Genomic DNA, 14680 nt, shown 5'->3' with positions numbered 1-14680 from the left:
CATACAACTTCCAACGAGACATGAATTTATGAAAAGAAGAAATAAAGGGAAAAAAGAGCATATGTAGTTGGGAAGTATACAAAAATTTCATTGGTATGGTACGATATTTTGTCCAGCAAACTACTCCTGTTGCCCATAGAAGCAGCAGAAGCAATATGAAGGCAGCCTGGAAGGCTTCTTGAGTGCAAGATTCTTGATGAAGAACCTCCCAGGCAAGTTGACTGTGGTTGTCTATCATCATACTCTCTCCTGTCACGATTGAATACATTCTCTAGATGTACATGACGCAGCCAGACTAATGCTTCCAACAGCACCATAACGAAAGCATGAAAAACATCCCGATGGCCTGATCCACTATATTTCCAATTTTCTTTTTTCTCATTTTCATTAGAAGCCAGCTTCCAAATCAGCGAAACACACATGTTATGCCACAGAAAAGAGATAGCTTTGCTCAATCACATCTCCTTAAAGTAGCTGTGCTTATTGGAGTGAAACCAGTCGGAGATACAAGAGCATCCACGGGGAATGTCAAAGGGAGTGACAGGAATTGCTCCCTCCGTAATTTGCACAGAATATGACAATCCAATAAGGAGGGGCTGCTTAATTCCATCTCCTCTTCTTCGTGAGGTTTGGATAGTTCTTTAGGAACAAATCACAGCAACCCTCACTACGGCCCAGACGGCTTCCAGATTTATCAGATGCAGACCATATAGGTACTCCATGGTCTGCATCTCCACTACAAGTAAGTTTGGATGTGGGAGGTGTAAATTTTCCCCTTTTTTCATATTGATTTTGAGGGAGAGAAGGTGATGGAAAGGGTGAAACTTTCATGATTATTATCTTATAATGTGTGTTCTCCCGCATCAAATGCAATTCTTTTGTAAGACTGCACACTACTCCAATCACTAGCTATATGTTAAAACGTAAAACTAGCTTTTCCATTTTCTGCTGAAATTGCTGATAATCTACATGCTTTTGATGTTGTGAATGCTCTATATAGCCTTAGTCACTTGGCCATTAAATCAGAAGCTGCCTGCCTTCTCATTGACCAAAAATGCAATTGCAGGGTATAAAATTCCTTTTTCAAACTACATTTTAGAATGCCCAAATTAATTATGTTATTTTGATAAAAGAAAATACTTTGCTACTCAATTTAATTGACGTTTCTCTACTATCCAAAACTATAGATTTCTACATTCTCCAAAACTAAAAGACATAAAATTGTCAGATATTAACTTGCTAAGCCTTGGCATCAGCCATTTTAACAACAACTTTTACTTTCTAATGAGAAACATAAAGGGCATGGAAGAAGGGTTTTTCATGGGCAGCGCCTGGCATTGTTTGGGGTTTGCAGTCAACTGAATACAGCTGAGCAGTACTATTGCCACTGTTGTTTCTGTCAATGGAAATCCTGCTGATAAGATGGAGCAACACATGCTCAAACTCATCTCCATTGCTCCATTCGCATACTTCTGCCTTTATTAGCCTCCTGTTTTCGCATATCAAGTCCCAAACAGGGAAATTCTTCCTTGGCATTACGTAGTCTCCGTCTCCAAGCTTCAAACTCGGGCAGAAATCACCAACCCCATCACCAAGGTAAATTATTGTTTTCTTCCCCTCCGTGGACATAGAAGCTTGAATCCTTTCAATCACAGTACCCTATCAAGTAAGAAATCATAGTCAATTAGCAGCATTAAATTATGTTGCAGCTAATAATCAGGCTTTGAAACACAACTGCAGGGGTCAAATAGAAAATATAGTCAAAAGATATTAAAATAATGCATTTGATTAGATTCAATTAAGAGGCATGTCTATGGTTTTTTTTTTCTTTATGGCAAGAAAGACAGATATAACACTTTGATGCATACCATGGTTCGTTGTAACTATTTATGATTTTTAAATTAAAAATCACATACCTTGCACATATTTGGAGGGCAGGGATGATGACATCCATGGGGAGATTGAGTGAAATCATGATGAGGGAAGATACGTAGCCTGCCTTCTTCATCAACGAAACCCGGGTTTGTATTGATCTCTGAAAAGTATTCCCTCAGGCCATGATGTTTCAAGATTGTCTCAATGAAGAACGCGTTAGCATCGCTTACAATCTTCAAATCACATCTGAAAATAACACCATTCCCACCCAAAACTTTCAGTATATTTTAGCTAGAAGGCCAGAAAGAAAAAAATATGTACAAAGAGCAAAAGATGCATGCATACCCCAAAGCATAAGCCGATTTAATGGCCTGGATGATTCGAGGATGTATCGGGGTCCTTTTAAGAACAGCTTTAATGTCCTCAATTTTTGTTCCTTGTGAATGAAGTTCTTTCATCATTCGATCCTGGTAGAAAAATAGCCATAATTATGCTTACTTTACTTCGAGAAAGAAAAGAGAAACTAGAGCAAGAAAATGCAAAGTAAAAAAAAAAAAGACTAACCATAAGAGGGTTCCAAGGCATGGTAGGAAGGAGTTGGTTGAACAACTTTGTAGCACCCAATTCATCCAACACCCAGTTATCACTATCACAATCGATAATCGTTTTATCGAAATCGAAAATCACAACTATATCAACCATTTTGATAATGAATTAATGAAACAAAGTTTTTAGGAGACAAAAGAAAAAGATTTTGATCACAAAAGAGGAGGTTATTAGCTTGAGGTTTAAGCTATGTTTTGGATTATGGAAGAAAGGGAAGGTATTTATAGATTGTGAATTTAAAGATGAAGGGTTGTGATTTTCTGTCAATTTTCTTTAGACAGTCAAATACAAATGCCTCATATTTGCTATTACGCGGTGCCACGAAAGTTCATAAGCGTGTGTTTTTCTTTGGGTGTGATATTGGCTCCTGGATATGCTGACAGTTGAAAGATCAAATGATTTTAAATATTAATTGTAGTCTGATTTTGTTTGCTATGGTTATTAATTAGCCAACTGCTTTTATGGCGGAAAAGCAGGAATATTGAGAATGTGCCATGAGAAATACCTTCAAAAAGGGTATACTGTTCTGTTCCGCTTATTCTTATGTCTAGCATGAAAAGCTTAATCTGTTTAAAGAAAAATTAAGTTAGCTTAGTTTATTTGAATTTACAAGTTACTTTGTCCTAAGCTTTGAAATTCTTAATTTTTTTTTATATATGTTTGGATTTTGAGTTATATAATTAAAGATAATTTATATTTATAATCATAAATATAAACAAAAATTTCCATTTATAAGATTTAAATTTAATATACCTTTAGTGTCACATATATAAACTTTTAAGATGTATATGATTTTATACTTTATTCGATTTCTTTTGAAGCATTCTTTTATCATTAGAATATATAAATCTATATATATATAAGTACACACAATATTCTTATTCCCAATATACACTTCGAAAGGTGGTGGGATTAGAGGGCGTCCAGCCCTCTTTGATGGGCTGAATAAAGAAGTAGCGTCGTCAAGATTTTGAGCCTTGGTCGTGGGGCAGGTAATTAAGTTAATTCATTATTTATTGAATCACCAAAGTATTCCACGGTTGACGCTATTTATCCAACATGGTATGAAGAGACGACTCTTGTTGAAAAACACGATAACCGGTGAAGGCGTTGCTTTATTTTTGTTTTTCTGGCACATGGGGACATGCAAAAACTGAGGTGCGGGCCATGTGAAAATAAGTGTTAGGTTAACCTTGTATAATTTGTTTTACTTTGGTGCCTTCCTTTCTAGACTATTACTATATGTAATCTTCCTTCTTAACTAATCTAATTAAACTTTGCAAAAGACCCATTCATTGATGTGAAATTAAGTAACTTCCTAGTTATAGAAATAGCAATTTTCCATATTGAAATGTTCATCACAATTATCAAATTAAATGTATATTAATGCATAATTCCTCCAATACTACTTTTGGCATGTGTAAGACATTAGACATCTCAAGGGAGGGTATATATGATGAGGAAAAGAAAATAATAGATCAAACCTAAGCTAAACATGTTTTGAGCATGGATTATATTATATATAATTCATAAAGCAGAGGGTAATGTTTAAATCAAAAGATTTCATTACTCCTTGATTATGGTTCTGTTTTTTAATTTTTTCTTTTAGAGGAAAATTTATGAAATGTACGTAAATATTAAGAATCAAACATTACATCATCGTTCAATAAAGAAGTAAGTCAGAATAATGAGTACTAATCCACTAATCTTCAAAAACTTGGAAGAAACCTAACCATTCTTGTATTCTTGCATTTAGAAATAAAACAAAAAGAAACACTGCTAAAAGCAAGTTGCAAAAGAAGGGATCTATTCCAAACTTTGAGAATAGCTCGGTATGGTTCTTAACTGATAGAAAAAAACTAGGAATAATCTTCTCTATAACTTTGGTCCACTTGGCTTTATGATTGTCACCAATGGATTGGCACACATGGCATAATAATAGAGCCATTACATCTCTTAACAGAATTGATGAATTTAATTTGGAAACAATTTTGCAGTCATATTTTCTTTGGAAAAATATATTTACAGTTATTTTAAACACACTTTCTCTGTAGAAAATGCATAAGGCCTGACAATTAAAACCCTATGAGCAACTCAGCAGTAATTAGATGAGCATTGGCATCTGTCCAACAATTTCTCTACTGAGGAACTGGCAGGGCTTGAGGCAGGGCCTCATGGGTAGATGCTGAAATGGTTTGCAGTTTGCAGTCAACAGAGATCAGTTGGGCAGAGCTGCCATTGTTTTCTTCTACAGATATCATGTTGATTATTTGCAACAAGAGGCGTTCAAGCTCTTCACCGTCAGACCATTCATGAATCTCAGCCTTGATGAGCATAGGGTTCCTGCAAATCAAGTCCCACACTGGGAAATTCTTCCTTGGCATCATATAATCTGCCTCTCCAAGCTTTAGGCTTGGGCAGTAATCCCCGCTACCATCTCCAAGGTAGATAATTTTTTTCTTCCCTTCTAAAGAAGCTTGAATCCTTTCAATGACCATCCCCTGTTGCACAAAGCACAAGCCAAAAATTAGAAGTTGCCGAAAATTGATATATCGTATTTCATGATTGTAAATTTATATGATTTAAAAAAAAATTGTTGACCCATGTCAAGATCATGGTTATGATTTATGTCCTTATATGAACCATTAGTTTAACAGATTAAGTGGGGTCAAGAAAAGAAGTTGATATGTCTAAAATCAAAATAGATTTACAAAAAAAAAGAAACTCCAAGCTACTGGGATGAGATTGACCATGTACGTGTGGAATACCATCAACTAACAAAATTTTCTAGAATTTGTAGGCAAAAAGGAACCTTCATAAAAATATTCACTTATATGAGAAATCTAAGTCTTTCTACGAGATTTGGTGTCTTGATTGGCAAAAAAGTATCATAAAATGAAATTAAATCATTGTAAGTGATGAAAAAATATGATACCTTGCACATATTTGGGGGGCAGAGGTTGCAGCCATGTGAACACTTGGTGAAATCATGGTAAGGGAAGATCCTCAGCCTTCCTTCTCCATCAACAAAGCCGGGGTTGGTGTTGATCTCAGAGAAATATTCCTTCAATCCAAGATGCTCCAAAATTGTCTCAATGAAGAACAAGTTTGCATCACTTACGATCCTGAGTTCACACCTAAAAACCACAAACCAATTTGATCAGTACAACCATAAACACACAGGAACAATAAGAAGAGGAGCGCAGAAAGAATGGAAAAAAAAAAATACCCTAAAGCATTAGCTGCTTTAATAGCTGGGACGATCCTAGGATGTAAAGGAGTACGTTTCAGAACCTCAGCAATGTCATCAATGGTTTTTCCTTGTGCGTGAAGCTCCTTCATCATCCTATCCTGTAATTTTATACCACAAGAAAATAATTAAACATTGAGTTCCATTTATTTTAATGTCAAAACAAGGGAAACAAAAATTCCAGGCGCTTACCATGAGAGAATTCCAGGGCATGGTAGGAAGAAGCTGGTTGAACAAGTCGGTAAAACCCAACTCATCAACAACCCAGTTATCACTATCACAGTCGATGATAGTTTTGTCAAAATCAAAAACTACAACGATTCCAGCCATCTCTTTGACAGAAAATCAAATAATTGCAAAGCAAGAGGGAAAAAGAATATCTCTTGCTTAGAGTATGGATGTAGGATGGAAAACTCAAGAACTCTGAATGTTTTCTTGGCACAGAGATACGTAATAGGAGAGGGTATTTATATGTAGAAAAAAGTCATGTGCACGTGGAGAATAACACAGTTATTAAACAAAGGATTTTTTTATACCAAAGGAATATTACTTGAAGGAGTTTTAAAGGTGAGTAGGAAGCAGGCCAGATTCTTTTTTTCTGCAAGCTTTCTGGACAACCCATCCTAATCTGATACGACTGCTTGTAACCTATTCTTCTGATGTAAGCAATATCACCCATTATTTAATGACCTTGATTGGACCAAGTGGCCAATCAAGTTTGGTCACTGGATCGGACGGTTAAGAAGGGTGTTGCATGGGGTTAAATATTTGTCGGTTAATAGTTAATTGTGGGTTCGGTTCAAGCTTTATCAGAAGCAAAAAGAATGGTGGGAGGAATAAGGGAATATTCTAGGGGAACTAAATTCACTTGCCACCTTCGAAAACGCACTTGCTGCAAACAGAGAATATTCTGGGAATGGTTCAGTCGGCTGATTCTTGCATTTTACTTTTTGTGGCTGCCAAGCCTCAAGGTTTTCGAGCCCACCTTGTTCTGGTTCACATTGATTTGGGAACAAGGACGTGGTCACAGCGCATAATATTCCAGAAATTAATTCTGATATTGATTGAATTGGCGTGGAAGCTAAACGAAGAAAGAGAAATCAAGCTGTCTCATTGTTAATGATTTTGTGTTTCATTTCATTTTTAATAGAAAAATTGGAACTTTTTTTACCATGCTATATATTCTTCATTTGCTTTGCCTTAATTTAAACTCCTTCCCATCAAATAAAACATGAAATTTCTTCTATAAATGTCCCTAATTGAGCTGAAAATATGTGTTTGTGTACTTGTCCAGAAAGAAGGAAAAAAGAATGAAAGCAATCAATAAGACCTATTCAAACAAAGCATGTAATATTAAAATTAATGTGAATCATGTGAAGTTATACATAACACATTAAAATTGAAGAAAATTGAAAAGATAAAGATTTGAGAACAACTCTTAACATTTGTCAGGTCCTACTTTCCACGATTTCTTCAATCTGTCATCCTGGCTTGTTTGAATTGATATGGCTTTGGAATCAACCTAAACATCACAACAAGTTGCTAAGTGTCAATAGATCCACTCTTATGCGCGATTTTCCTTGTCCTTACCAAGTTGAAATTTTTTACTAAAATAAAGAGGACATCAGACAATTCTTTCAGATAGACTTCATTGCATCAGGGGTGACACATATCAAATTGATCGGTGCAAGCTGGCTATGTTCCTTTTGAAACTGAAAACATATCTTTAATCATTCCCTTGTTTAATGGATCCTTCTCTTTGGGTAACTACACTCTCCTTTCCCACCTTATTATAATATAGGCTTAAGGGTTTTTCTTTTAATTAGAGAAAAAAATTATATATTCATTAATAAATTAAATACTCGAATATTAAAACTAAAATTACGTAATATCCATATTTAGCAAATTCATGCCAACAGACATAAAACGAACGAGGCACCTGGTTCAAAACATTAATTAAAGGGTGATTTTTATGTCGAATTAAGCAAGAGGTTAAGCTGAGAAACAATTAGAAAGGTCCTCTTTCTATTCGCCTTTATTTGTTGGTTTCCAGGATACGTGGTACCTGCCTTTCAAGACTTTTTGGCTGTCAAAAGGGAAATTTGATGCCAGCCCCAGATTCGATGCTTAACAAATATGCGTCATACATGGTGTGTAACGTGCCAAACGGACAATGAAACGACAGAAGAGCTCATCTTAAATTCACGAGGATTTTGAATTTTGTTCCTCAAATTTCACTTTCCCTTTGGTTTTTTTCTTTTCTAATTTTTGTGGTTGGTAGCTAACTTTGGGACTTCTGTTTTCTGAAAAAGTTTGTGGAGAATAGATATCGTTCTACAAAATAAAGGGGACAAAGAAAGATGTGGATGTATCATGATTTTGTTAGGATACCAGCAACATTGGCCTTTGTTTGCTTTGTATACACTATCTAGATTTTGCAGGATGTCTTCTTTCCTTAATTTGTCAAATACCAAGTCTCTCATCTCTTAATTACCCCCCATGTACAAGAGTTAATAATCAGGGCAAAGGCAGACCCCTCCAAGATATCAATACATTTGGGGGAAGCTTTTCTTGATCTTAATTAATGTACGTACATCCCGCCCTTGAATAAATTTCAAGCTCTAGTTGTCATGTTGAAGATGATGACCATGACTGAATTTAAAACTTAAGCTGTCGAGTATTGAGTGAGAGTTTAGTATTGACTTTAGATTAAAATATTTTTATTTTTTAAATTTTAATTAAAATTTCATAAAAATTCATTAATTTTTAAATTGAACATTCCACCTCAAAAGCGCAAACACCATTAGCAACGATGATGAAAAAATTAAAATACTTTTTTCTTAATTTAAAAAATTATTATAATATATTTTAAAAAAACAATAAAAAAAAGCATCCCAAAGGTGAGGAGCATCGGGCTCCTAAGGCTCTAAATGGGAAGTTTTTTCTTTTAATTAATAAAAATATAATAAACTAATAAAATTATATAATAATAATTTTAAAAATTAATTAAAGGTAAAAATTTTTTTTTTTTTTATCACGTCAATAGGTTAATGACACACTAACGATTGACTAATAACTGAACTTACGTGTCCAACGAAAAATATTTTTTTGAAGCGGAGTGTTTATTCGAAAATTAATAGAGGGTTTCGATCAAAACTTAAGAGTAAAGGCATTTTACTCTTGATTTTAATATTTTATTTTAAAAATTTTTAATTGAAAGAGATAATATTGGATTTTATATAAGCACGTGTCCCCACCCTTTAGGTAATGTCACACAGCCATTTCAGACATGATAGGTAGCTTAGGTAATGCTCCAAAAAGCCAGGTTCATCGACCCAAAACTGGTTCCAGCTAGCTCTACACGTAAATGTGCTTGTAAGATATTGTGAATGATTAATACTATATCTTTTCCTCAGCCATGTTAGGCCAAATGCATTTAAAACTTATTATCTTAGGACATGGGTGGCAAGATGACATGTAATCTCGTCATTGTCCAATCTAAAGACTAACCCAAAAGTTAGGATTTACGATTGTCACTAACTTGGAAATTGCGCAAAGGCTGAAACTTCTCTTTGCTTTTCTTTGTTTAGTGATCTTCTTCTCTTTGAAGTTCAACAGTAGTTGCCTACACTCGATCTATCTCCAACTTCGGCCCAGAAAGCAATTTCTGAAAAACCTGGTAAGGTTGGTTCACGTGGAAGAGGCCATACTTTCTCCAATGGCAGACACAATCAATGGAGGCTTACTCTGCATGTCTACAAAAAAATTATAGTTCTGCAAGCTAGGTGTCATTGTTCATATATGACTTTAATGCGCTCATGTGCTTAAGAGATTAAATCTACGTTAAAGATTAAAAGTCATGCTAATTCTGTAATATTAAATGGAGAATTAATTCTAAATAAAGCAGCTTTATCTCCCTCCTGGTTCATGCATGCTATAATTAGAAATTTTGAGTTTTCTCCCTGGTTTTCAATGGCAGTCAAGGTGGAGTCTGATGTCTAAAGTTTAACCTTTTTTTTTTTAATTGATGATTTATATACAAGAGATTATTTAAATTTGGGTAAAAGTGGATGCTTCTTCAATTCCACATGTATTTAAAGTAATGAAGAGTTGAAGAGAGTGGCACCATGTGCCCTTCCTTCCATTCTCAATTTTTTATACTTCCATTCAGCCTTATCATCATAAGCACTAACTATAAATATTTAGTTGATGGATTAATGTAATCTTATAGCTTAAACCATTGTTTATTTATTGAATGTTGTCAGAGATACGTGCAATTTGGAAAAAAAAAAATTTGAGCCTTTAGAATCTCAAATTTTTAGTAAAATGTTTGTAAATAGCCATTGTAAAACGTGAAATGAGATTGCGGTGCGAATTGAATCTCTAAATTTGGACTTGGCAAGACTTAAGGAAAAATGGAACCATTTGCAGAAGAGCTTTGAGTCTTCACTTGTGGAGAATGTAGAATGCAGAAAAATTGTAACAAAGGCGAGTTAAGACTTCTAAAGATTCAAAAAGAGAAGACTTCCATTGAGAAGGCTGCTGCTCAAAGTGAAACGCATGCCACATCTTGGAGTTATTGCATGGCAAGTTGTTATTTCACCCGCCTATAACTGAAAGCAAATACCTAACGGAGAAAGAAAAAAAGCATGACAAGTTAAAACAACGCTTTTATCTTTGCTTGCACTATTGAATCGGTTTTTAATAGACAGAAACAAGGCTTTCCACATAAATCATTGTAGAAAAGCGTTGGCATCGGGGTGCCCCTGGAATACAAAGAGTCTCCCTTGTTTCATTCTCCAAATTGAACCAAACAGGTTGACAACCTCTGCCCTCATCCAGCAATATTTTTTCATCACTCTTGGAATATGCTACAGCTCTGCTGTGAAATATATTCGTCAGCCATTCGTCTCGTGAAAGATAAAGTAGTTCAATCCAAGACTCTTTGGCTCCATATTCCTTCGTCACCCATAAATTTATATGATCCTCGACTGAACAATTTGAGTAATCACAAAAAACGCACAAGCGTCCTCCCAACACCCCGTATTCATGTAACTAAAAATTATACAATTACCACCACATTTTTTCTGTCTAAAGCTTATGTCAACTTCAAGAACCTCGTAATATTCCTCAGTACCAAAATCAAGAGCAAAGATCACTTTACCTCCAAAAAATTCACCTATTTCATCCTCTACCCAATGCAGGGAACCATTAACACAAGCACCGTCATTGTAATTAGTAAAAATGTCGTAAGGGCAATCCTTAATCCTCTTCCAAGAATTAGCTTTCAGACTATAAACCATCACTTTGAAGCAATTTTGAGTCTTGGATCTGAGCATGTTCACCACCTTGTAGTCATTGCCGCCGGCATCATATCCAAATCCGAGTATGGTATTCTTGTCATATCCACATCCAAGTAGAATATCAGGATCCATGTTTATATCATCACTCAATGTCGGCAGATAATGGCATTTTCTGGTTGATGGATTCCACAATGCAATTTCCTTTTTGACGATGATATACAGCAAGTAAACCGTTGCAAGAACCAAATATTCTGGACTGATATTTGTTCGCTTCAGCTGTAAACGGACGAGGAAACTGCACCAAGTTGCACAGCGAGTCGAGGTCCACTGCATAGGCCTTGCTATTATTTTCTACACAATTATCAAGAAAGAGCTTGACATTGGTGTTGGTTTTCAAGGACTGATGGAGATGGAGTTTGACGAAATCTGAGTCATCTATTAAGGAACCCCATGGCTTGGACACGCATCTAAAGCGAAGTAGTGTCTTCACGGGAACCTGACAAAGTATGTCAGTGATCAGATCGGATGGAAAAGGAGACATTTGTGGATTCGGCAAGAGAAAAGAAAGCTCGGTTCAGGGTTTTGAAGAGAAATGAATATTTCTTTAGACGAGGATGGTCAACACTGCATCAAATATGAATATGAAAGGAAAAAGCCATAGTTGGAACCTATAAAATGAGTTCATTACCAGCTTATGGAAAAGTCAAACTACCATGTGCCCTTCCTTTCTTTCTCAATTTTTTTTTATACTTCAATTTTCATCTTGACCATCATCAACTACGACTCTGATTATTCAAATTTATTGTTTCGGAAACGCTTTCATGCTCCGTAGGTGCCACTTGCTACTTAACTGCACACTAACTGCAGGTTGCCTTTAAACATTATATGTATTAAGTTATTAACCCAATGGAAGGGTGCAACTGTTACTTAAACCATTCGGTTTTTGCATTGTATGCATTTGAGAGTGAGTATGAAATGTTTCTGACGCAGGAAAGTTATTCCGGGGTAACAAATTTACTGGTGTTTCAAGATGTCACATTCTTGGTGTTTAGTCTAATAGCTGCATGTGCAGATTCATGGGTGCTTGTTTCATTTCCTTGTAAATTTTTTGTTGGTAGGTTGATCGCTTAATATTAATCTAACATATGCCTGATTCCTCGTAGGAACGAAGCATCAGTCACACCAAGATTACTTGGAAAAAGTTGGCAAAGCACGGAGCCAACAACTTCCTTTTGCTAAGTAATAGTTGAGTTCTTTGGTCAAGTTAAAAGAGTTTCCTTTCAGCAACTTTTTGATAGTTAGCATAGAAGCTCCTGCTGCATGGTACCTGTTCTTTTATGCCCTTGATGCACTAAAACTGTAAAACCTAGAATGCTAAAAATGGAAAAGGGCAAAGAAATTACAGAGAGATGCATGCTCTTATATATGTAAGAAAAACCTTTTCTCGAATAACATGAGAACCTCCTCTTTTGCATTGCGACCATTTCTTTGGCTTTATATAGATCCCACCTTGACTAAATCTGACAATATCATGTTTTCACTTAGCGCTTTAAAAAAAATTTCTCTTAAGTTTTCAACTTAAAGATTTGTAGCAACTTGAAATTAGCCTAACAAGGGCCATGGACACCAAAATCGACTTTTCCTTAATTGGATTTAGTTGTGGAGTGTAAATTGGTATTTTTTGTGATTAAATTTAAATTTGTTTATAAAAGTACCAGTATCACTGCTTGTTAATTTTTTAACATATTCTTACACACTCAAAATAGTCATTATCAAGAAGAGATCCGTTCTGACTTCTCTCAAAATGATCATTTCGAATAATAATCATCTTGTGAAGCAAATGCATTCTTATAAAGGAATTAAGAACAAAGGAAAATGGCTATTTCATTTCCCCATCAAACATGCTCTACGATCTAAGATTTAAAGGTCCTCAAAATCTCAGAAGCCCAATATCAATGATCTTTAAGAATTGGGCAATCAGCTATGGCCTGTGGTAACAATGGCCTACGAAAGTTTAATTGGGCCACACACATGGCCCATCCAGAGTGGGCAGAAATGAGATTGAACTATGGCTAAGCCCAGTTTAGTGCTTTAAAATGGGGCTTAAGCTTAAGAGTTAAGAAGCAAAACTTTCCAAATCTTACTCAAATTTGGGTGATTGAGACAGGCTCTTAGGTTCACCGCAAAAGTCAACGAATAATATGTGAAAAACGATCCAACAAATTATAAACATTATAGTAGCATTTGATATGAAGAAAGTGAGAACATATTTTTTAATATAATTAATTAAATTACATTATAGTATTTATTTTACAACAAATCATTGTAATGTAAAATTATAATATAATTACATTATAACTAATGAATGTAATGTAATTACAGTGTAAAACTAATGTAATTAGATTGTATTGCACGCTATAATGTTATTAAAAATATTTTTATCTTTCAATTTTGTTACTTTATTAAAAATATTTTGTAATGTTGTAATTTGTTTTTTTTTTTGTGGATTTTGATTTCTTTGTTACTCTTAATAGTCATTCTATGCTGGCTGATAGATAGTAGATGGTGATTGTCAATAAAATTTATATTATTTTTTTAAATAAAATATATATAATATAAATAATTATATTAAGAAATAAAAATAAAATATATAAGATTATAATAAAAAATAAAAATAATGTATATATAATATTAAAAATATATTTAAGAGATAATATTATATAAAAATTAACTATAAAAAAATACAAATATATTCAACTTACATTTTAATAAATAAGGATAATTCAAGAAATTAACATTATGTTATCAATAAAGTATTTGTAAACCAAACGTTACAATGTTATCTTCCTTACAGTTTAATCATTACTTTACTTATATACTAAATACTATAATATTATTTTTAATGTAATCACATTGTTTATAATCACATTATTTATAATTATATATAATTAAATTACATTACATTATAAGATACCAAATGTCACCTATGTTACCATGCATTTGCTTTTACTACACCATGTTAAGGTAAGGTTTGGTACGAGGGAAGTGAGAGCATATTTCTTGCAATGTGTCCAATTAAATTACATTGCAGTGTTTGTTTTGTAACAGACCACTGCAATGTAAAATTGCAATGCGATTACATTACAGCCAAGAGATGTAATGTGATTGCAGTCCAAAACCAATGCAATCACATTACATTGCACTCTGCAATGTTCTTCAAAATACTTTTACCCTTCAACTTTATTACTTTGTTAAAAACATTTTATAACGTTATAATTAAAATAAAAAATATTAAAATAAAATATATAATATAAAAATCAAAAATAAAATAAAATAAAATATAAGAAATTAAAATTTATATATATAGGTAAACAAAATTAAAATAAAATATATAATATAAAAATTATATTAAAAAATAAAAATAAAATATATAAGATTATAATAAAAAATAAAAATAAAATATATGATATTAAAAATATATTTAAGAGATGATATTATATCAAAAACAATAAAAAATACAAGTATATTAAACTTGTATTTTAATAAATAGGTATAATTTTGAAAATTAATATTACATTCCTAGTAAAGTACTTGTAAATCAAACACTATAATGTTATTTTTTTTACATTTTAATTATTATTTTGCT

The 14680-nt window shown here is 33.6% G+C and overlaps 2 protein-coding genes and 1 pseudogene across 2 annotated transcripts; all 3 read right to left on the bottom strand.

Annotated features, from left to right (window-relative positions):
* Positions 1–1140: 1140 nt before the first annotated feature.
* Positions 1141–2662, bottom strand: LOC18596110 (inorganic pyrophosphatase 2-like). Its single transcript, XM_018122973.2, has 4 exons — positions 2440–2662; positions 2221–2342; positions 1917–2121; positions 1141–1659 (listed from the first exon to the last, which is right to left on the bottom strand). The coding sequence occupies exons 1-4, from the start codon at positions 2575–2577 to the stop codon at positions 1282–1284; spliced, it is 843 nt and encodes a 280-aa protein (XP_017978462.1). The 5' UTR covers positions 2578–2662; the 3' UTR covers positions 1141–1281.
* Positions 2663–4454: 1792 nt separating this feature from the next.
* Positions 4455–6183, bottom strand: LOC18596109 (inorganic pyrophosphatase 2-like). The gene is made up of 4 exons (XM_007024385.3): positions 5924–6183; positions 5711–5832; positions 5417–5618; positions 4455–4982 (listed from the first exon to the last, which is right to left on the bottom strand). Exons 1-4 carry the CDS (start codon positions 6059–6061, stop codon positions 4620–4622), a joined length of 825 nt encoding a protein of 274 aa, XP_007024447.2. The 5' UTR covers positions 6062–6183; the 3' UTR covers positions 4455–4619.
* A 4156-nt stretch (positions 6184–10339) lies between these two features.
* Positions 10340–11652, bottom strand: LOC18596108 (F-box protein CPR1-like; annotated as a pseudogene).
* Between the last annotated feature and the right edge of the window lie 3028 nt (positions 11653–14680).

Source organism: Theobroma cacao, chromosome 6 (assembly GCF_053813885.1).
Source record: "Theobroma cacao isolate CCN51 chromosome 6, ASM5381388v1, whole genome shotgun sequence".
NCBI classification, from domain to species: domain Eukaryota; kingdom Viridiplantae; phylum Streptophyta; class Magnoliopsida; order Malvales; family Malvaceae; genus Theobroma; species Theobroma cacao.
This window is presented reverse-complemented; position numbering and strand designations above follow the sequence as displayed.

Coding starts and splice junctions, on each gene's coding strand:
- LOC18596110 (XM_018122973.2), bottom strand. CDS start 2,577: ATGGTTGATATAGTTGTGATTTTCGATTTCGATAAAACGATTATCGAT. Junction 2,343..2,439: donor TGCCTTGGAACCCTCTTATG/GTTAGTCTTTTT, acceptor TTTTTCTACCAG/GATCGAATGATGAAAGAACT. Junction 2,122..2,220: donor AAATCGGCTTATGCTTTGGG/GTATGCATGCAT, acceptor TGTTATTTTCAG/ATGTGATTTGAAGATTGTAA.
- LOC18596109 (XM_007024385.3), bottom strand. CDS start 6,061: ATGGCTGGAATCGTTGTAGTTTTTGATTTTGACAAAACTATCATCGAC. Junction 5,833..5,923: donor TGCCCTGGAATTCTCTCATG/GTAAGCGCCTGG, acceptor ATAAAATTACAG/GATAGGATGATGAAGGAGCT. Junction 4,983..5,416: donor GCCCCCCAAATATGTGCAAG/GTATCATATTTT, acceptor TTTGTGCAACAG/GGGATGGTCATTGAAAGGAT.